Raw genomic sequence first — 21,732 nt, 5'->3', positions numbered from 1 at the left:
TAGCTCCCTTCTTTTGATCCTTTGTATTTATTTTCTAGAATTTTTATAGTAAATTTGGTACTTTGAAGGGCATTCTAAACAATTAAATCTAATTTGTAATAACACTGTACCATAAAACTATCTCAAATTTAGTGATAAAAATCTTTCAACTGTATGACAACCTGGTTTTCTGTTACTGTAATGCATTTGATACAATTTTTTCTTGTCAGAATATTATCTAAGTAAGATCCTAGTGGGTCAAGATACTGATCAAGGATTAGTAAACTTTTTTATGTCAAGGACCAGATTGTAACTATTTTAGGCTTGTGGTCCATGTGCTCTTTATTTAAAATACTCAATTTTGCTATCAGCACAAAAGCAGCCATAGACAATATGTAACTGAGTGAGCGTGGCTATTTTCCAACAAAACTTGATTTACAAAAACAGTTAAGAGTCCCACAGATTGTGGTCTGCATGTCTGTGGTATAATTGGATGTAATTTCTTTTTTGAAGATAGTGTTTGAGATAGGATCTTGGCCAGGACACAGTCTGGGCCTTTATTTTTAATTGTACAAAGATGAAGAAAAACTTGTTTTAAATATCCATATTGATCTAGAATATAATCTTGAAGTTGTTTTATTTTATTAAACCTCTGATACTGTGTTTTCTTGTTCCAGACAAACCCAGTAGTACATTCCTTACTCCTCATTCTTTCTAAAAGTAAAGGTTAAAATAGGGGGCATGGAATTATTTGTATGGTTTATGTTCATTAATTTTTCTTTATAAATCCACTGAAAGCAGTAATTTTTAAATGTTAATGCAGTTTTAGATGTCTTAAGTAAGGTGTCTCATTCTTTGAGCAAAATTTTAAGTGCTCCTTCATATATTGTACAACCTTAATGTGTAATTGTCTGGATATTGAGTTATGAAAAGTAAAGTTCCAAGGTAGATTTTTACAAAGTTGGTAGTAAATAGAAGACCTGTATGTTTTATGTGCTGCCTTTTTTCTCATTGTATAAAAATACTGGTACTTTTTTTATACCGGGGGCTCTGATATTATTGTTTTAAGGGTTGGTTGGGGACAATGGCAACAAAAAGTAAAATTGTGTGTGTGTGTGTACATACAGTGCTGATTTTAATCTCCTCTGCTTAATAGATTTTTGTAATACATTATAGTGATCTCATATACCTTCCCTTTTTTTATCAAGGGACTTTTTGGATACCTTCAACTCGATACTCCATCCCTTTTTCACCTAGTTCATTTTATATAAAAGGGACAAATAACTATTTGGTTCTGTTTCAGGTATCATCATGTTGGTTGGCTGGTTACTAGGAAAAGATATCCTGGAAATGTTTACTATTAGTGTAAGGTAAGTTCTTATTGTTTGTTTATAAATAGAAATCTATTTTGCCTTTCTTACTTCTCTGGTAGGCATAGCTTATATTTCATTATGGTAGTAGTATGGTATGGAGCACATAATAGCATAAATAATTGAAATGCATATACGGCAATGGAGGAAACCCACACCAGATGTCTAGGATTATCAACCCAGTAGTACGTTCTTAAATATAAATAAGCAATTAAAGATTGCCAAATTGAAAACTAGCATTGTGAAAAAGAAAGACCAAAATATAGAAATTGAATAGCTAGTCTCAGAGGAAACAGAAAAATCCAATTAATAGAAGAGAAATTAAAAATAAACAGAAAACACTTGTTATTTTTAGTGATTTGTGAAGAAACTGCATCCCAGTAGAGGAACGGATTTCTTTAGAAAAGCACCACAGAACAAAAAACACTTCAGAAATTAAGATTATGATTGCCAAAATTAAAATTCAGTTGAAGGGCTGTAACGAAGTTGAAGAGGTTTCCCAAAAAATAGAGTAAAAGTCAAGTAGACAATGAGATAAAAGTAACAGAAGAGTAATTCAGGAAGTACCATCTACTAAGAGGAGTTGCAAAGAAGAGATAATAGGAAGTTATCTAGGAAATAATACATCAATATTTTCATGAGCCGTAGTGAGTGATCTGTAGTTAGAAAGGGTTCACCAAATGCCAAAATTTTGAAAGAAGCTCCAACCTAGGTATATTATTGTGAAACTAAAAACAGTTTGGTCGTCCACAAAGGAATAATTAGACTGGCATCAGACTTCTCATTAGCAGCTGCCATTCCCACCTTGGTGTCTTTTTAGGTTCTAAACATTCCAACTCATAAGACTTTTAGACCACATTTGGTACCTGTGTCCTGAACACATCAGGGCAACTTTAGGCAGCAGTTCAGTTTACATACAAGAAGATAAGATCAATATTGTGAGTGCAGGAACTGCCCTAGGTTAAAATGCCTCATGTTTGTCAGGAGGCAGCATCTCTTAAAAATGAGTGTCCAGATTATCTGCTAGCGACTTTTCCAGTTAGATGAATTATCACACTCAGGAAGTACAAAACTGTGGCTTCCTAAAAAGCATACGTCTCCCATTTCAGACACAGTTTGTCAATTAGGGGATCCCTTTGTCATATTCAATGTTTTCTGTCAACATAGTTGACATACTACCCTTATCAGGTCACTAGGAGAATAGAGCTAGAGAGTTCATGAAAAGCAGAAGGGGAAAAGTGTTTGGTAAACCCTTCATCTGTAGAAAAGTTGGATACCATTAGACAACAATGGAATAATGTTATCTGATTAGGAGGGAAAATTATTGTAAATCTGTAAATCTCTGCCTAGCCAAAGTATCAATCAAATTAATTACATGCAGATAATCAGGTACACAGAAAATTTGTCTGCTACCTATGCTTGTATGAACTCCAGCAAAACAAAGGTGAGAGAAAGCAATAGGATCGCCTGGCATAAAAATGATGAAATTACCCTAGGTGCCTAAGGAAAAGAAATCCTGGATAATAGATCTCTAGTAGGCTAGGAAACAATTGCTCAATTGGGTAAACAAAATAATCAGTGGATTTCAAGAAGAAAAATGGAATGGATTCTAAAGAATAGGCAGAATGTATAAGAACTTAACAAATAATTGTGATATGGTGAAGGAGTATTTTTTCCCCTCAAAGGGAAGTAACTTTTTTTAATGCAATTTTATTGATATATATTTACATATTATACAGTCATCCAAAGTGTGCAGTCAGTTGTTCACAGTATCATCACATAGTTGTACATTCATCACCACAATCAATTTTTTGAACATTTTCATTACTCAAAAAAATAAGAGTAAGACTAAAAATAAAAGTAAAAACACCCAAAACATCTTGTTCTGGTTTGCTAATGCTGCCATTATGCAAAACACCAGAAATGGATTGGCTTTTATAAAGGGGGTTTTATTTGGTTACAGAGTTACAGTCCTGAAGCCGTAAAAGTGTCCAAACAAAGGCATCAGCAATAGGGTACCTTCACTGAAGAATAGCCAATGGCATCTGGAACACCTCTGTTGACTGGGAAGGCATGTGGTTGGCGTTTTCTTCCTTTGCTCCCAGGTTGTGTTTCCAGAATGGTGTTCACCAAAAGGTTGCTTGTGGGGTGTTTTGTCCTCTCTTAGATTCTCTGGAGCAAACTCTGTGCTAGCATCTCCAAAGCGTCAGCAAAAGTCTGCTTTCAATGGCCATCTCCAAAATGTCTCTCTCAGCTGCAGTACTGAGCTCCTTCTGTCTGAGCTCAAGACCCACATTGAATGGCGGAGCCACACCTCCATGGAAGTAATTTACTCAGTTATCACCCACAGTTGGGTGTGTCACGTCTCAATGGAAACAACGTAATCCAAATAACCCACAAGATTGGATTAAAAGATCATGACTTTTTCTTGGGGGGCATAATATATCCAAACCAGCACACATTTCAAACTCCTTTTTCCCCCCTATTATTCATTTACTTTTTATCCCCCCTTTTTCTACTCATTTGTCCATACACTGGATAAAGGGAGTGGGAGCCACAAGTTTTCACAATCACACAGTCACACCATATAAGCTATATAGTTTTATGATCGTCATCAAGAATCAAGGATACTGGATTTCATTTCAACAGTTTCTAGCTATTCTAGTACATTAAAAAACTAAAAAGGGATATCTATATAATGCATAAGAATAACCTCTAGAATGACTTCTTGACTCCATTTGAGATCTCTCAGCCACTGAAACTTTGTTTTGTTTCATTTTTCTTCCCCCTTTTTGACTAAGAAGGCTTTCTCAATCCCATGATGCTGGGTCCAGGCTCATCCCCCGGAGTCATGTCTCATGTTGCCAGGGAGATTTACACCTGTGGGGGTCATGTCCCACATGGGGGGAGGGCAGTAAGTTTACCAGCTGAATGGGCTTAGAGAGAAGGCACATCTGAGCAACAAAAGAGGTTCTCTGAGGGTGACTCTTAGGCACTATTATAAGCAGGCTTAGCCTCTATTTTGCTGTAACAAGTTTTAGAAGGGCAAGCCCCAAGATTGAGGACTTGGCCTGCTACAGTGGTAGTCCGCCGTGCTTGCAAGAATATCAGGAATTCCCCAGGTGGGGAAGTTTATTGCTTCCACATTTTTCCTCAGTCCCTCAAGGGAATTTTGCAAATATGTTTTTATTCTCTGCCCAAATTACTCTGGGATATATCAGGTTTCACACTAACCTGTACAAACCAATCAGGTCTCACCCCTATTCAAGGTTCCATGTAATTATGGTGTTTGAATAAACTGACCATACAAGTTAAATTATATAGCGTGCTACAGAATCTATAGATTTTGCACCAAATAAACATCTCTTCTTCTGGTCTCACAAGGTTTTGAAACACATGAGGTTTTAAAAGCAGTCATTATCATCTTTTTCCTTTTAGTCTGGTTTACCTTAGTTCTGATCAAATCCATTTCATTCATTTCTCTAATTACAGTATGATCTCTTTTTCAGCTTTTTTTAGCATTTGCTGTATTGGGTAATACTGACATTCATAGCTGCCGAACTTTGGCTCTGAGTCTCAGGTGTCACACAGATACTCAAAGTTGCAGGGACCAACCAGGTTATACACAAATAGCTCAGCATCTCAGAATGTACAGATAACCACTATAACTCCTGAATAGATGTAACTGCTGTAAGAGGTTACAATCTAGGATCCTTCATTGTAAGCCTTCCCCTGATAACCTGTTCTCTCAGTTTCAGTTCTCATGTGTTCCAGACTATTTTCTAGTTGTTCCTGGCTATTTACTAGTTGCTCTAACTAACTAAATTCCACACCTCCTTATGCCGCCATCTTGCCCTACTATGTCACAAGTAACTTTCTGATACCCTTGGCTTAAATCTATATGAAAAAGACTTGGATTAAATAAGAATATTTAAATAACAGCACTCAGTATCTTATTTATTGAACCCAATTTTAGTTTTTTTGTTGTTGTTGTGAACCCTGGTTTTAAAAAGTGATCATTGTGCGAATGCATGGGTTGCACGTTCATGGCTTACACTGAATTCTTACTGCCTTTGTGTTTTTTTTTTTTAAATTGAGATTGTTCATATACCGTACAGTTATCCAAGGTCCAAAGTATACAATCAGTTGTCCATGGTACCATCATGCAGTTGTGCATCCATCCCCACAATTAATCTTTTTTTCAATTTTTAGTATATTTTCATTTCTCCACAAAATACATAAAGACAAAAAAAGGAAACTAAAATCTTCCCATACCCCTAACCACCCCCCCTCCATTATTGATTCATAGTTTTTATGTGGTACATTTGTTACTGTTGATGAAAGAATGTTAAAATACTACTAACTGTAGTATATAGTTTGCAATAGGTATTTTTTTTTCCTATATGCCCCTCTATTATTAACTTCTAGTTATAGTGTCATATGTTTGTTCTAGTTCACGAGAGAGATTTCTAATATTTATATAGTTAATCGTGTACATTGTCCACCACAAGGTTTACTGTTTTATACATTCCGCTCTTTTAACTTCCAGCTTTCCTTCTGGTGACATGCGTGACTCTGAACTTACCCTTTCCACCACCTTCACAGACCATTCAGCACTGTTAGTTATTCTCACAATGTGCTACCACCACCTCTGTCCATTTCCAAATATTTAAGTTCACCCTAGTTGAACATTCTGCTCATAATAAGCAACTGCTCCCCATTCTGTATTGTGGTAACTTATATTTCATGTCTATGAGTTTACATATTATAATTAGTTCATATCAGTGAGACCCTGCAATATTTGTCCTTATGTTTCTGTCTTATTTCACTCAATATAGTGCCCTCAAGGTTTCTTCATCAACCCTTTTTTTAAGATTTTTTTTTTAAGATGGGTAATTCTGTCCTAAGTAAACAATCATTGGTTCCCTGTATAGTCACATATTTATGTATTGAGCACCATCACCACTATCTATATAAGGACATCTCCATTTCTTCTGCAAAGAAGGAAGAAGAGTCAAAGAAGGTAGAGGGACAAAAGAAAAAAAAAAGACAGAGAAAAAAACATCACAGCTAGAAAGCAACAAAAGGAAAGATAACATTAAACTAAAGTAGAATAAAGAGTTAGACAACATCACCAATTCCAGGAGTCCCATACCCTTCCACTAGCCACCCGCCCGCCATATGCATTTAGCTTTGGTATATTGCATTTGTTTTATTAAAGGAAGCATAATATAATATTTCTGTTAATTATAGTCTCTAGTTTGCCTTGACTGTATTCCATCCCCCCCAATCCCATCCTATTTTTAACACCTTGCAATGTTGACATTCATTTGTTCTACCCATGTAAAAGCATATTTGTACGTTTATTACAGTCATTAAGCACCCTAGGTTTCACAGAGTTCTAGTCTTTATCTTTCATTTTTCGTTCTGGTGTCCCACATGGTCCTAAGCTTCCTCTTTCACCCATGCTCACAGTTATCTTTGTTCAGTGTACTTACATTGCTGTGCTACTATCTCCCAAAATTGTTTTCCAAAACTCTCACTCTTGTCTTTTTCTTTCTGTCTGCAGTGCTTCCTTTAGTGTTTCCTGTGGAGCAGGTGTCTTGTTCACAAACTATGTCATTGTCTGTCAGAGAATTTTTTTAGCTCTCCCTCATATTTGAAGGACAGTTTTGCCAGATACAGGATTCTTGGTTGGTGGTTTTTCTCTTTCAATATCTTAAATATATCACCCTAGTTCCTTCTTGCCGTCATGGTTTCTATTGAGAAATCCATACATAGTCTTATCAAGTTTCCTTTGTATGTGATGGATCACTTTTCTCTCTCTGCTTTCAGGATTCTCTATCTTTGACATTTGATGATCTGAATATTAAGTGTCTTGGCATAGGCCTATTCAGATGTATTCTCTTTGGGGTATGCTGCTCTTCTTGGATCCGTAATTTTATGTCTTTCATAAGAGATGGGAAATTTTCGTTGATTATTTTCTCTGTTATTGCTTCTGCCCCTTTTCCCTTCTCTTCTCCTTCTGGAACACCAATGACACATACATTCCTTCATTTTGTTTTGTCCTTAAGTTCCCGGAGATGTTGCTCATATTTTTCCATTCTTTTCTCTATCTGTTCTTTTGTGTGTAGGCTTTCAGGTGCCTTGTTCTCCAGTACCTGAGTGTTTTCTTCTGTCTCTTGAGATCTGCTGTTGTATGTTTCCATTGTGTCTTTCATCTCTTGTGTTGTGCCTTTCATTTCCATAGATTCTGCCAGTTGTTTTTTCAAGTTTCAATTTCTACTTTCTGTACGCCCAGTGTTTTCATTATATGGTTCATCTCTTTTGCCATATCTTCCCTAAATTTTTTAATTGATTTAGCATTAGTTGTATAAATTCCTGTATCTCAGTTGAAGTGTAAGTTTGTTCCTTTGACTGGGCCATAACTTTGTTTTTCTTAGTGTAGGTTGTAGTTTTCTGTTGTCTAGGCATCTGGTTTCCTTGGTTACCCCAATTGGAAAACCAATTCTAGGTTTTCCCAGACCAGAATGGGCTCAGGTCTTGGATGGAGTGAATAGTATCCAGTTTCCCTGAGGGTGTGTCTTAGATGATTGGTACACCCTGTGAGGCCTCAAGTCACTGTGCTTTTCCTCCCAGCTGGTGGCGCCTGTCAGCCTGTAGCTCTAGACTGGTGTAGGGAGGTGTGGCCTGTGGTATTGTCCCCCAGACTCTGGCATCTGGTTCTGAACGGAAGGCGGGTAGTAGAGCTTGGCACCACCTTCTTCCTCTTAGGGAAGATACACCCCCTGTGGAGAGGTCATTTGCATTTAAATAGTCCCTCTGCCTGTGCTGTCTCCACCTTTGTCTGGGTCAGAGCCCTGGGAACTGACAGTGGCTGAGACTTTCTCCACTGAGCTGAAAAAGGAACAGAAAGCCCCCTTCAGGGCCAGTCTGCAGCCACCCTCTGGCTCTCCGAGGTCAGTCGTCACCAAAAGCCTCTGTCTGCTTGTTGGGGATTCGTAGCTTGTACTGAGCAGTCCACGTTTGTTAATTAAAACCCCAGTTGGAGCTCAGCTGAGCTATATTCACTTGCTCAGAGAGTGCTGCTCTCTAATACTACAAGGCTTTGCAGTTTGGGCCTTGGGGGAAGGGGGCTTCCAGCTTGGATCCACAGTTTTTACTTACAGATTTTATGCTGTGATCTCAGGCATTCCTCCCAGTTCAGGTTGGTCTGTGGTGAGTAGACAGTCACGTTTGTTCCCCCGCAGTTATTCCAGATTATTTACTAGTTGTTCCTGGTTGTTTATTAGTTGTTCCAGGGGGACTAACTAGCTTCCACTCTTCTCTATGCTGCCATCTTCTTCCATCTCCCTCCCAATTTTAGTTTTTTGTAATTTGTTTTTTTTGTTTTTGTGCAGTTCTATTTGGATAAACAAAATGTTGTATATACACGCAGTGGAATATTGTTTAGCCTTGTAAATAGAGGAATGAAGTTCTGATACATGTGACAACAGAGATCAACCTTGAAGACATCATGTTGGGTGAAATAAGCCAGATACAAAAGGACAAATATTGTATAATCTCACCGATACAGAAGAATTAGAATAAGCAGAATCATAAAGTCAGAATCTAGAATATAGGTTACCAGGGATGGGGTGGGGGTAAGGAATTAGGGAGTTGATGCTTAAATTCTGTTTGGATTCATGGAAAAGTTTTGGTAATGGATGGTGGTGACAGTAGCACAATAATGTGAACATAATTAATACCTCTGATTTATTTGAATGTGGTTAAAAGGAGGAAATTTTAGGACATATATATGTGACTAGAGCAAAAGTTTTAAAGGTTTACGTATCATAACTTTTATTCTTTCATCAAGGACATCCATAAAACAAAAAGAAAATTTACTGATTTTTAAAAAATACAACAAAACTTTCTGTATTTTTCAGTTACTATGTGGATCCATTGGACTCTTAAAAAAATGAAAAAAAAGCAAAAGCCCCTTTTCAGAGCCAGTCCTCAGCCCCTCAGTTTTCTTGGGACACAGCCATCTTGTAGTATTCTGACATCAGCCAAAAGTCTCTGTTTTTATTTATTTTATGTATTTTTTTCCCGTCAGTCCTTCGTCCTCTCTGCTGGAAGGAATCTGCTTTCCTTCCTGCTCTATGCTTGTAGCTTGTATTCAATAGTTCAAATGTGTTAATTGAAACCACAGTTGGAGCTTGGTTGAATTACTTTCCCTGTAACCTGTTTCTGTTTTTCCAGCGTGACAGTGTTTCAGCTCGGCCTTCCCTAAGTGGGGAGGGGCTTCAGCTCTGGGTTTGCGGAGCTTTACTTACGATTCTGTGCTACAGTCTCAGCCGGTCCACCCATTCCAGGCTGGTGTATGATGTGTGTCCATTCACGGATGTCTCCCAACAGTTGTTCCAGATTATTTACTAGTTGCTCCTGGTTGTTGACTAGTTGCTCTAGAGGACTAACTAAATTCCACACCTCTCTATGCTGCCATCTTGCTCCTCCCCCCAATTCAGGTATTCTTTTGTGTGGATTCTTTGGCCTTTTCTGTGTATAAAATCATACCATTTGCAGATACAGTTTTACTTCTTCTTTTCTAATTTGCAAGCCTTTTCTCTGTTTTTCTTGCTTACTTGCTCTGGTGAAACTTCCAGCACAGTGTACTTCCAATATAATGTTGAATTGCAAAGGTGAAAGCAGGCCTTGATCCTGATCTTTGGGGAAGTTTTCAGTCCTTCATTGTTGAGCATTGTGTCATCTGTGGGTGTTCATAGACCCTTTTAACAGGTTGAGAAAGTCCAAAAGTGAAAGAATTTTAATAATGCCAACTAATAGGAGAGGAGATGGTGGTGTGCATTTAGTGATTTATATATATCCATCCTTTCATAGTCAGGGTGGTGAATTGCAGACAGGGTTAGATATCCTCTAAAAGAGATAAGTTAGGAAATAAGAGTATAAGCATATTATTTAGTCTTATGGAAGTAATTACTAGAAGAGCTAAAATCAAACATTTAATAATGATTGTTTCTAGAGAGTTAGTGGAGAGGGATATAGAAAGGGTTTATACATTTGTTTCTTTTCATCAAAACCTGTGTCTTTTTTTAAAATCATGTATATATGTTAGCTTGATTTTTGAAAAATATGGTAGATCCTCTTTGAGTTGGACCTATTACTCATGGTTTAGGTGTGATGTCGGGTTCAGACATAAAATAATGTGTTCTCAAGTTCATTATTATGAGAATTGCTCCCTAAGAATTGTGAATTTTTGCTTATTAATATATTGAATTTGTGATTTGTCTTATGTGAGAATATTTTCCACTCTTCACAGCTTATGATATTCAGTTAAATTGGTCCACTTTTACATTTCACATGGGTATAATAAAATGTCTGATTTTGTACTTCATAATTAAGTAAACTTTAATATGTATGTTGATAATACTTTTACTTTCACAAAACCCAAGTCTAATGTAACAGTTAAAAGCTATTGGCTTGTAGATCTGGGAATTCCCAATTTATAGCTGTTTTCCTTCGTGGATGTGTACAGGGGCTGCAGTGATTTTATAAGGGTGTTTTTTGTTTCTTTCTTTTTTTTGTCATATTTTGGCCATATTCTTTAGAGATGCTCTTGCCAGGTAGCAGGCAAGATGCTTTTCTGAGACCCACATGCTTAACCTCTTCTCTTTATAATCTCAAAAGAGTCCTTCTTCCTGGATCATTCTAGTAGAAATGGGCCATTACTCTAGTAGACACAGGCCAGTCAGGGCCCTGATGGGACTGTTTGGAAAGTCAGGTGCCTTCCTCTGAAGCAGTCATTGCCCGTACCTCTGGCAGGGGTGGGGGCTGGGGATGGAATCTCCTGCATCTGAACTATGTGAAAGGAAAGAGGGTTTCCATTATATGAAGATAGGATGTGGCAGCCAAGATAAAAGATCATCAATTTTGGTAGCATTGTGTAGTATGGTAAGCCTGGGGTTTAAAGGGAGAGACTTTGATTTAAATCCCAGCCCTGCTCTGGGATTTGTGATTAAACTCAATCTCTGTGACCCTTATTTTCTTCTGTAAAAATCGTTGAGTTTGGAATCTACTATATGGGACTTTAGAGAGAATGTAGTGAGATATAATGGTGGTGATAAATACAGCCAATATTAAACACTTCCTGTGTATTATTGTGCTAAATGCATTTCATACATGGTCATTTGACAAACCTTGCATTAGCTCTGATCAGGTAGAAGTTATTGTTATCCATTGTTTACAATTGAGGAAACTAAACTCATAGAGGTGGGGTAGTAAGTAGCCTGGGGATCACACAGGTAAAAATTAGTAGAGCTAGGGATACAAATTATTTAACCACTACACTTAACGTGGCAGCCAGTAGGTATCCAGTAAATGGTAATCTACTCTCCCTGCCTTTTAAAGAGAACAGTTTTTTTAAATTAAATTCAGTTTTATTGAGATAAATTCACATACCGTACAATCATCCATGGTGTACAATGAACTCTTCATAGTACCATCATATAGTTATGCATTCATCACCCCAATCTATTTTTTTTAAAGCAATTTTATTTTGAAATAAATTCAAACTTACAGGAACAGTTGCAAAAACAGTACAAACCCCATACATAGAACTCCAGCATACCCCAACCCCCTTCCCCTGATACCCCGATCCACCACCTTTAACATCCTGTCGCACCACCATTTCTTTCTTTCCCTCCCTCTCTCCCTCCCTCCGTCTGTCCCTGTCTATCATCCGTCATCTGTTGCTCTGTCCTCTGAACACATGAGAGCAAGCTACACACATCTTTGAATGAACAGTATAATTCACATATACCTTTCCCATGGATAAGAGCATTCTTTTATGCAATCCCATTAAGCACAGCTAAGAAGTTCAAGAAATTCAACATTGATACAAAGCTTACATTCTATATTTCCTTTTTGTTTTCTTTATGTCCCATCTGTGTCCCTTTGAGCCTTCTCTCCTCCATCCTCAGATCCCATCCAGGATCATCCTTGGCATTTAATTGTCATCTATTTAGACTGTCTTTTTTTTTTTTTTCAGTTGTGGAAACATATATACAGCCTAAATCTTCCCATTCCACCCCCTCCCTAGCATTGCATTAGTGGATTAATCACATTTAGAATGTTGCAATGCTGTCACCTTCCCACCGTCCATTTCTAGACATTTCCCTTCACCCCAAACAGAAATCCTACACTCATTTCTTAACTCCCCATTGCCCCTTCCCCCACTTCTCGGAACCCCTACTCTACTTTTCATCTCTATGGTCATATTCTCTGATACTTTCTTTGTGTTTACCATGGGGCTTAAATTTAACATCTTAAATCTATAACAATCTTGTTTTTCTTTGATACCAACTTAACTTCAATAGGACACATAAACTGTGTTCCTATATTCCCTCATTCCCCCACTTTTATGTAGTTCTTGTCAAAAATCACATATTTTACATTGAGTCCAAAGCCACTGATTTATCATTATAGTTTATGTATTTTAGATCCTGTAGGAAGTAAATAGTGGAGTTACAAGTAAAAAATGCAGTAGTATTGGTATTTATATTTACCATATGATCTTTACTGGTAATCTTTATTTCTTCATGTAGTTTCAGTCAATTGTTTAGTGTTCCTTCCTTTCAGCCTGCTCAACTCTCTTTAGCATTTCTTATAGGACTGCTCTACTGGTGGTGAAGTCCCTCAGCTTTTGATTATCCATGAATGTTTTCATCTCCCCCTCATTTTTACCCTTCAGGTGTTTGTGATTTCTCCAAGTCTCTGATGGTTATTGACTTCTATTTGTATTCCATTGTGGTCAGAGGATGTGCTTTGAACAAATTCTTTTTTTTTTTTTTTTTAATTTATTGAGGCTTGTTATTATGTCCCAGCATATGGTCCATTCTGGAGAAAGATCCATGATCACTAGAGAAGAATGTGTGTCCTGGTGATTTGGGATGTAATGTTCTATATATGTCTGTTAAATTTCTCTATATCTCTCCCTCCTTTCTTTGTTTCTCTGTCTGTAGGGCTTCCTTTAGTATCTGAAGTAGGGCAGGACTTTTATTAGCAAAATCTTTCAGCATGTGTTTGTCTGTGAACAATTTAAGCTCCCCCTGAAATTTGAAGGAGAGTTTTGGGGAATAAAGTATTCTTGGTTGGAAATTTTTCTCTCTCAGAATTTTAAATATGTCATGCCACTGCCTTTTCACCTCCATGGTGGCCGCTGAGTAGTCGCTACTTAGTCTTATGTTGTTTCCTTTGTATGTGGTGAATTGCTTTCTCTTGCTGCTTTCAGAACTTGCTCCTTCTCTTCAGCATTTGACAGTCTGATCAGAATATGTCTTGGAGTGAGTTTATTTGGATTTATTCTATTTGGAGTTTGCTGGGCATTTATGCTTTGTGTATTTATATTGTGTAGAAGGTTTGGGAAGTTTTCCCCAACAATTTCTTTGAATACTCTTCTTAGACCTTTTCCCTTCTCATCCCCTTCTGGAACACCAACAAGTATTAAATTTGGACGTTTTATTTTATTTATCGTATCCCTGAGATCCATTTTGATTTTTCGATTTTTTTCCCCATTCTTTCTTTTGTTCTTTCATTTTCTGTTCTGTGGTCCTTGAGGAGGCTGAGTTGTTGTTCACCTTCCTCTAATCTTGTATTATGAGTATCCAGAGTCTTTTTAATTTGGCCTGCAGTTTCTTTTATTTCCATAAGATCTTCTGTTTTTTTTATTTACTCTTGCAATTTCTTCTTTATACTCTTCCAGGGTCTTCTTTATGTCCTTTATATCTTGTGCCATGCTCTTCTTCATGTCCTTTATATCCTGTGCCATGCTCTTGTTGCCTGTCTAGTTCTCTGATTAATTGTGCTAAATACTGTGTGTCTTCTCGTCTTTTGATTTGGGTGTTTGAGTTTGGGTTCTCCATATTGTCTGGTTTTATCATATGCTTTAAGATTTTCTGTTGTTTTTGGCCTCTTGACATTTGCTTTACTTGATCCCTAATTTGTCAGAACTGCAGCTTGGTGGCGTACACTTTCTCTAACTAACCAGCCGATGGTGTCCGTGAGTCACCTATTCCCCTCAAGTCAGTTCTCCCCAACTTTGTCTTTGTGGTTTGTGGGGATCTGATTCTTGTGGGGTCCAATTGGTGCACCAAATTTGGGTGTGTTGTTGGTGTTGTCCGCCCTGAATGTGGGGTATGTGTCTGGGTGGTTAGGGAGGCAGGGCAGCTTTAATAATCAAAACTCCCAGGTGTTCCTGGAGATTTAAGGCTGTTACAGGAGCCTAAGCCTTCATTTCAGTCTTTCCACTGATTGTCTCTGCTGCTGACTCACAAGTCCTTGGTATTTGCGTAAGGTCCCTGGGATTTCTGAGTGGGTCCCCCTTCCCAGCCGCGCTCTTCCCGGACCTCTGCTGAGGGAGGGCTGCGCCACGTCACGAGTGCGCGCCAGCCCTCCAGGGAAGCCCTGGGTCACCGGGCTGTGCAGGGGTGCTCCCAGCCCACTTCAAAGATGTTTGAATGGGACGCGTTAGCTTCCCCCTTTTCGCACAGCTCTGCCCTCCCAGCTCTGGGACAATCAGCCATGGGTGCATTAAAGGCCACTGTCCACGGCCAATATTGTGGCGTGTGTGCAGTGCTGTGGGAAAGACTCTCCGTCACACTGGGTTTCTTGGTGCAGCTCTGGGCTGTGGGTCCGGCCCCAGGCTGTAAGGAATGCGTTTTTTTTCTTCTTTTGGCTCCCCTCTGCTCCCCTGGTCTCAAGACAATCAGCAGCGGGTGTGGGAAGGGGTATCCTCCACGCCAGACACCAAGGTGTTAGCCCAGCCCGCTCCCACCGTGTTTCACTGTGCGGCTCTCCCCAAAGAACTAGTCCATCTCCAAACACCAACCCACTGTTTCCCCACACCGCAGCATGGCCGCCGGACTTTCAGCCGGCTCACTCACTCGTTTCAGAATACAGGCTCCTGGTTTCACCAAATGCACGTTCCTTGTGGGTTTAGCAGACCTTGTCTGGCTGGTGCTATGCTGGAAGTGGTGTTCTGGGTCACTTTCTGGTTTTTATCTAGTATTTTTCACAGAGGTTTTTTTTTGCTCTGTCTCACCTAGCCACCATCTTAGGTTCTCCCACCCCAATCTATTTTTGAACATTTTCCTTATACCAGAAAGAATAACTATAAGAATAAAAAATAAAAGTAAAAAGAACACCCAAATCATCCCCCCCAACCCACCCTACTTTTCATTTAGTTTTTGTCCCCATTTTTCTACTCATCTATCCATACACTGGATGAAGGGAGTGCGGTCCACAGGGTTTTCACAATCACACTGTCACCCCTTGTAAGCTACATTGTTATACAATCGTCTTTAAGAGTCAAGGCTACTGGGTTGGAGTTTGGTAGTTTCAGGTATTTACTTCTAGCTATTCTAATACATTAAAACCTAAAGAGGGTTATCTATATAGTATGTAAGAATGTCCACCAGAGTGACCTCTTAATTCCATTTGAAATCTCTCAGCCACTGAAGCTTCCTTTCATTTCATCTTGCATTTCCCTTTTGGTCAAGAAGATGTTCTCAGTTCCATGATGCCGGGTTCATACTCATCCCCTGGAGTCACATCCTGCATCGCCGGGGAGATTTACACCCCTGGGAGTCAGGTCCTTGAGGAGGACATTTTTGAAGTACTGTTGATGATACTAATTTAACTTTTTTTTTTTAAACTTTCTAAGTAGCATACAGTTCAAATTAATGCTGTTGGTACTATTTAATTTACATTTGAATACTGTGTACTTACTGTTACAGTTTGGCTGTAGCAGCAATTCCTGAAGGTCTTCCCATTGTGGTCACAGTGACTCTGGCCCTTGGTGTTATGAGAATGGTGAAGAAAAGGGCCATTGTGAAAAAACTGCCTATTGTTGAAACTCTGGGTAAGTCTGAGTTAAGAACATGTGGTAGTTCATGTTCTCAGTGAATAATCTTTGTGTTTTAGAATTTTTGTCTTAGAGGTTTGCATATTGCATATTGGTGTTTGGCTTATGGCAATGTTGAATATAGTTTTAACTACCAGAAAAACAATTAAAATTGCAATTCATTCAGAGCAGGAAACCTTAAGAGGCATCTTTTTGCATCAAGGACTGTTCTGATGATTAAATAATCTTAGCAAAAACAACAAAAAGTCCATACAGCAAATGAAACCTAGGAGTTAAGTTAATAAATCTCTTTTCTTTGACATCTCTAGGAGAATAATTGATAATTACAGATTCCAGATCATTATACTTGAATTGAAATTGTGTATAATTATAATACAGTTTTTATATCGCTATATTTATATTGCTGTAACATAATCTTAGGTGCAGTATGGTATTAAACCTTTTTTTAAACTTGTATTCAAATATGTTGAATTTAATTTCTAATCTGTATTTTAATATCAAAGGCAAAATACCTTGAAAAATCCTTTGTGAAGAAATGTGTTCTTTAATTTAGGGCCTCTTCAAACTTTCTGGAATATTTATCACATAAAATTGATATATAAAACTAAAGTTGAGTAGGTTGGTAGAAATCTAGAGTAAATAAATAAAAAATCAGTACTGACAAGTATCTAATTTTAAACTTTTATTTCAGAAACTTTACCTTATTATGAAGCGAGCATAATGACAGAAATTAATCTTAAATTATCAATAAGTTTGGGCTCCAAAATTTAGAAAAGACAGGTTTCTAGAGTCTTTGATTTGTTTTCATTGTAAACCTGTGTTTCTGATTATTTTGGTGACAAATAATGATTGATTCTTTAGGTTGCTGTAATGTGATTTGTTCCGATAAAACTGGAACACTGACGAAGAATGAAATGACTGTTACTCATATATTTACTTCAGATGGTCTACATGCTGAGGTACTCTGGGTTTTTCTTTTTCTTTTTTTTTGTTTTTAACAGCAGTAATTCTTTGCTAAGAAACTTGGTGTTTAACATTCCCAGCAATTCCAGCGTCTTACCTTCTACTGGGACGTAAATTAATTAGCAACAGAGATACTTCTTTCACGTATGATTCTCCAAGTCTTGGTCCCGGTATCCTTCCAGTTGTGATCCCATAGTCCAGAAGGTTTGAATCCTTATTGTCACCTGCCTTTTATTTACCCCTTTATGTATCACCAAATACTGCTGACCTTTATCTGCTAAATATCTCTCCTTAGCCATCCAGTTCTCGATTTTATGGCCAGTCTCCTTACCCCAAGTTAATATCATCTCTTGCCTGACCTATTGATAAAGCCTCGTGATTGATCTTCCTATGTCTGTTCTTGATGCCCCCATGTGTATCGTGAGGGATCTTTTCTGAGCCAAGTTTTGAGCATGTCGCTCCATAGCTGAAGATACTTCATTGACTTTCTGTTGTGACCATGTTCCTGAACTGTGGCTTCTAAAGGCCTTATGTGGTCTATCCCATATTTCTCTCTTCAGCTTTATATAGTCCCCTCTTCTTAAAATACGTTAAATACAGTGGCTTTATAGTTATTTCAGTGTGACAAAATTCTTCCTACTTCGCAGACTTTCTCTTTTCACTGCTTAGAGCAGTCTAATTTCTCTTCATCCTTTGCATCTCAGTTACTACCTACTCTGTTTGATTACCAGAACTGGCCTTATGTTATAGCACTGCATACCTCTTAACCCTTATTCTGGGTGAAATTTTCCCTCTCTTTCCTATTATTTTATAAGTTATAAGAGAGCAGTAGCCATGTTTCCTAGAAGCACATAGGGTCTCCCTCTAGAATACTTGTTCAATAAATAAATGAATGAGTTAATTTATTTTCCAAATTATATATTGACAGTTGCTGAAATACATTTTAATATATGTACATTGGTTCATCCTGAAGCTTACTGAGGATGAGTTCCAGTCTGACCTAGTCTTGGCTGAATTTCTGGCTGGAATGTTTATTTACACTACTTGTGATGGTTACAATATTTTAAAATGTATTTGACAAAGTATGATATGCATGAGACAAACTGAAAAAGTTATATGTGTGTTTATTTAGTTCTATTATATGTAAGTCTTAAAATGAGTCTGTTGGCATTTAGTCTGAGATTTGATTAAGTATACCCAATTCTGTATTGGTGAATGTGTCTTTTCTGTGTGACTCAGTAGGGTCATTGGGGTTACATGTACTTATGTGGTCCAGATACGGAAGGTAGGATATTAAATTCTTTTTTAAGTCCATTGTTTTATATGTCAAACATGTACCATTTGTTAATTTCTCTCTAAACTGTCTTTTTTTAATTGGGAAATTTAACTTTTGACTTGGTTTGTTTTAGCCACACAGAATAAGTATCTGACTTGTCTATCTCTTAATTCACCGAGTCCTGCTTTATAAATTTAGCATGTAAATGCTGTGTTCAAGTAAGGTGCTAGGATAAATGAGCTAATGCCACTGAGCCTGCATATTTACAAAAAGAAATTCCACTTTTGTCAAGGTTACAGGTTTGTGTTCAGCATTAGATGTGGTACTGGATTTGAGTTTTTTGCAAACCTTTAGTATGCTATAAAATGTAAAGTTATGTAAATTTAAGCTCTCTTGTTCTTGTATAAAACTTTATAAGTTTATTGTGGTGAAAATTGGAATCCATATTCACTTAACTATTAAATCTTCATTTAAACAAATTCAAATGCTTTTTTATATACTTTAACAGTGTCATGATGTATAAAATGAAATGAACAAAACCCATCATAGTTTTTGGTTCTCATAAATATTGTCACAGTCTACTGTTTGTATTATTGATCCCACTTTTTATTCTAGGTTACTGGAGTAGGCTATAATCAGTTTGGAGAAGTGATCGTTGATGGTGATGTTGTTCACGGATTCTATAACCCAGCTGTTAGCAGAATCGTTGAGGTAAATATTCTTCAGGAAGATGATTCTCTTCATAATGACTTAGGACACAATGAAGGGTTCGTAATTTGTGTTCTTCTTTTAGGCGGGCTGTGTGTGCAATGATGCAGTAATTAGAAACGACACTCTAATGGGGAAGCCAACTGAAGGAGCCTTAATTGCTCTTGCAATGAAGGTATGTACCTGTGAAGTATCTGGTCTCTCTCCTTTGACACATGAAACATTATCCTCATGAGAGAGGGTGAAGCCATCATTTCAGTATTTCTGGTTTTTAGTTATAGAGTGAAAAAGACAAAATATTTTGTTATTTTTACTGCCTTCTGGGAACCAGTTTTATTTTGCCTGGAAATATAGAGCATTGAGCTTTTTCAGAGTGACCTTATTCCTTAGATGGAAGATCCAAACTAATGAGCAGTACATTATCTGTTATCAAGAAATGTTCATGTCTTTCATGATATTGAGGGCTTTGTGTGAGAAGTTTTATGAAAGTGTATAATTGCTGTGATAAATGTGTTTATCTGTGGTAAATGACTTACAAATGAATAAAAGGCAACATTATTTAGTATTTCGATATAAAGATACTAAGATAGTCATGAGAAAGCTTTTCTTTTCCCAGTTTTCTTTTTTCCTCCTTTTTCAATTTCTCAAAATGAGTGTAAAGTTTAGACTTTGTGTTGGGGGACAGAAGTTCTCTTCTGGATGTCCCTTTCATATATCCCAATTGATTTCTTTGTCTCTTAGATCATACATTTGATTTAATGTGAAACCTAAAGCTCTGATCTGTCACCCACCAAAACAAACAAACAAAAACAACTAAAAGTAGGAGCAATCTGAGAAAATGATGAGACTTGTGTGATGCATCATGCCTCTAAATGAGTTTGCTTGCAATGAGGACTCCAATATAGAATTGTAGTTTATTACTATATATTTATGCTTCATTTGGTAAAATAAGATTGATACTTTTAAAATGTATATATTTCCTCAACAGAAAGCCACATTTCTTGGCATTTGATCTCATTTTAACTAAAATAGCATCAGAGAGCTTTCTAAAAACCATTCAGAAGAAGAATCAGTTAACAAGTATTTCCTGTTTTTTTGTGCTTAACAAAAGATATTAGGTTCTTTGAAAGATAAAGTGTGAAGCCATCTCCTTCTGGGCAGGAACCCCCACATTTTAGGTGGGGAGTTAAGACTGACATACTTGAAACAAATAAAGGCAACCCAAGACAATAGACACTTAAGTCCTAAACGTTGAACCACATTTAAGAACAATGTAAATTCAGAGCTGGGAGCTGAGCTAGGAAGGATCAGAAGCATTTATATAGGAGGTAAGCTGGAGAAAATGCTAGCATAAAAGCATATAGAGGATAAATAAGCAGAAGGATTACTGTTAATGAGTTGGCTAAACTGGATGAAATGAAAAGTGTTTGAGTAAACAAGTATATTGTTAAATAGACAGCGTAGGGTGAGTTTCTGAAGGACCTTTGAAATCCGGGAAGAAAAGTCTGAACGTGATTCAGTAGACACCAAAAAAGCATTAAATGATAGGTTTTTGAGTAGTTAAAAAATATTTTAGTATATTTAGAGGAAGATGTGAAAGGGCATTGGGAGGGGGAGAGCAGCTTTGTGTGGCAGTGGTAATAGGGTATAAAGTGGTAGAGAATAAGAGACTAAGATGGTGTCAACAGGCGAGACAGATTTATGTCCCTAAGAAAGGAGGAACTGAATCTAAAACTTCTATTGATTATAAAAGTACATGTTCCAAATTGGTCAGGTACTTGTATTTATTTGTATTCTACCTCCTTCCAGAATTCGAGGCAGTAGAGATAGCAATATAATCTGTGTTAAAGGTTTGGTCTATGTACAGTCCCAGGTAGCATGCTTTGTTTTTATGGCCTTAGATTGTGTTTACATACCCAGGCTTTTATGTTGAAAAGCTATGCTGCTGTTCAGAGAAATAAGGTGTATACATATATGGAGTATTGCTGTTCTGTCACTACTATTTGAAAATAATCCAAGTATGTCTAGCCCACTTAGCTATAAGTGTTGTGAACTTTGTTATTTGTTAAAGGAAAAAAAAATCCCATGTTGGTGAGATTTAATTTTTTGTGTGTGTCACACAGATGGGTCTTGATGGACTTCAACAGGACTATATTAGAAAAGCTGAATACCCTTTCAGCTCTGAGCAAAAGTGGATGGCTGTTAAGTGTGTACACCGAACGCAGCAGGTATCCTTCTTTTTAAAGAATACTTATGATATATCTTGTTCAGCTTAGATGACTATATCCACCACCTTTAGATTTAAACAAACATTGGACATTACAAAGACCTATTGCTTTAAAGTGTGTGTAATTAACAGTACACTCATCCCTTATTTTCATGTTCTTTTTGATACTACTTCTTTATAGAATCTATGCATATATATTTCTACTTTTGCTTTGTGAACAAACATTCCTTCCTCCAATGAGCTGGAGCTTGGTCTTAATTTCCTAGAGCTAGTGATATTTTCTGTA

General features: G+C 37.3%; 1 protein-coding gene across 6 annotated transcripts in view; it reads left to right on the top strand.

Annotated features, from left to right (window-relative positions):
- Positions 1 to 21,732, top strand: part of ATP2C1 (ATPase secretory pathway Ca2+ transporting 1) — a 184,806-nt gene that overhangs the window by 130,956 nt on the left and 32,118 nt on the right. For all 6 annotated transcript variants that reach the window (XR_005218209.1, XM_037844928.1, XM_037844930.1 and 3 more), the window contains 6 exons: positions 1,283 to 1,349; positions 16,145 to 16,269; positions 17,134 to 17,231; positions 19,127 to 19,222; positions 19,305 to 19,394; positions 21,343 to 21,447. Coding sequence is in view for 5 of the 6 variants with exons in the window: in XM_037844928.1 (XP_037700856.1) it covers positions 1,283 to 1,349; positions 16,145 to 16,269; positions 17,134 to 17,231; positions 19,127 to 19,222; positions 19,305 to 19,394; positions 21,343 to 21,447 (581 nt within the window). In the remaining variant the exon portion in view is untranslated. The remainder of the gene's footprint in view (positions 1 to 1,282; positions 1,350 to 16,144; positions 16,270 to 17,133; positions 17,232 to 19,126; positions 19,223 to 19,304; positions 19,395 to 21,342; positions 21,448 to 21,732) is intronic.

Source organism: Choloepus didactylus, chromosome 1 (genome assembly GCF_015220235.1).
Source record: "Choloepus didactylus isolate mChoDid1 chromosome 1, mChoDid1.pri, whole genome shotgun sequence".
In the NCBI taxonomy this organism is placed as follows: domain Eukaryota; kingdom Metazoa; phylum Chordata; class Mammalia; order Pilosa; family Megalonychidae; genus Choloepus; species Choloepus didactylus.
Note: the sequence above shows the minus strand (reverse complement) of the source record. Positions and strands in the feature narration are given on the sequence as shown.